This window comes from Gadus macrocephalus, chromosome 9 (genome assembly GCF_031168955.1).
Source record: "Gadus macrocephalus chromosome 9, ASM3116895v1".
Taxonomy (NCBI): domain Eukaryota; kingdom Metazoa; phylum Chordata; class Actinopteri; order Gadiformes; family Gadidae; genus Gadus; species Gadus macrocephalus.
In genome coordinates, this window is record NC_082390.1 from 232,501 (window position 1) to 234,008 (window position 1,508).

The window sequence follows — 1,508 nt, forward strand, 5'->3', positions numbered from 1 at the left end:
TAGGTTGGTTAGGGCATCAGCTCAACACTGACCCCTCAACACACAACCGTTTAACCTCCACAGCATTTTTACAGTCATTAAAAACTGCTGCTGGGGTTCTGCAACCAGGGTGGAAGCCTCTCTAAGGACAGTGGAGGCACACCAGGTACCAATAGATAGACACCAGAGGACCAATCAGCTGACAGACATCAGGTAGGGGACACCAGAGGACCAATCAGCTGACAGACATCAGGTAGGGGACACCAGAGGACCAATCAGCTGACAGACATCAGGTAGGGGACACCAGAGGACCAATCAGCTGACAGACATCAGGTAGGGGACACCAGAGGACCAATCAGCTGACAGACATCAGGTAGGGGACACCAGAGGACCAATCAGCTGACAGACATCAGGTAGGGGACACCAGAGGACCAATCAGCTGACAGACATCAGGTAGGGGAACCATGATTTCTTTCAGATGTTGAACTGGTTTCATGGACCACACTAGAACTGGAGGGATGTAGTGGCTGAGCTATAGCAGGTAAGAGGCCCCGACTGATCAGGTAAAAGATACCATCTGAGACACTAGGTAACCAGGTAGGACTGGCTACAGGTAGGGATTGAACTATATGGATTTTCTTACGGCCGATACCGATACTGATTCTTTTCTATCAGCCTAAGCGATGACCGATAAGGGCTGCCGATTTTCCTGAGCCGATATTTGGAGCCGATACTGCTTTTGCTCCATCAATTTACATCGCAAAAATGACAAAAAGATGATAACAAATGTTACAAGTCTCAATTTAAAAAAGGGACATTCATTGAACTATCTGTAAATCATGGCAAAAAAAAAAACGGCCGATGCGATACACGTAAAAAACACACATTTGGGCCGATATATCGGTCGATCACTAGTTACAGGTGGATGTCACCGGGTGACTGACACATTGTCTCACCTCGTCCAGCTTGTTGAGATGAGCTGACATCAGACTAACCAGCTGGCCTGTGCTGATCTTATCCAGGACGCGACTGGACAGCTTCAGAGTCTGCAAGGGACCAGAGATCAGGTTATAGACGCTGACGGAGTAGTGCCCCGGTATAGGAATGGAAACCCTGACTGTATGGACGGGCAGTGAGTCGCACCACGCCGCTCACAACCAGGTGCCAGGTGCCCCGACAAGCCGCACATGTGTGAAAAGTAGTGCCATGGCTCCATGGTTGCCATGGCTGTTAGCAAACTTAGTTACAGTTTTTTCGATCTAATATCATGTATAGATAAATACGTTTTTTTCTTTTACGCTATATTCTTCTTTAAAAAAAAAATTATATACCAGCAATGATAGAAAAAAAGTGGGTAGCTGTTGGCTGTTAGCCGTTAGCTGCTAGCCACGAGCCACTAGCGACTAGTCGTCATTTCAGAGTATAGAGCGATTAATAGTGGCTAGAGGCTCGTGGCTAGCAGCTAACGGCTAACGTCTCCGCTCTCTCTCTTGTTTTACTAGTTTACTAGCTTTGACTTATATATTCCT

General features: G+C 47.0%; 1 protein-coding gene across 2 annotated transcripts in view; it reads right to left on the bottom strand.

Moving 5' to 3' along the window:
• Window positions 1-1,508, bottom strand: part of cftr (CF transmembrane conductance regulator) — a 41,748-nt gene that overhangs the window by 34,529 nt on the left and 5,711 nt on the right. For both annotated transcript variants that reach the window (XM_060060054.1, XM_060060055.1), the window contains one exon: window positions 936-1,025. In XM_060060054.1, the coding sequence (XP_059916037.1) occupies window positions 936-1,025 (90 nt within the window). The remainder of the gene's footprint in view (window positions 1-935; window positions 1,026-1,508) is intronic.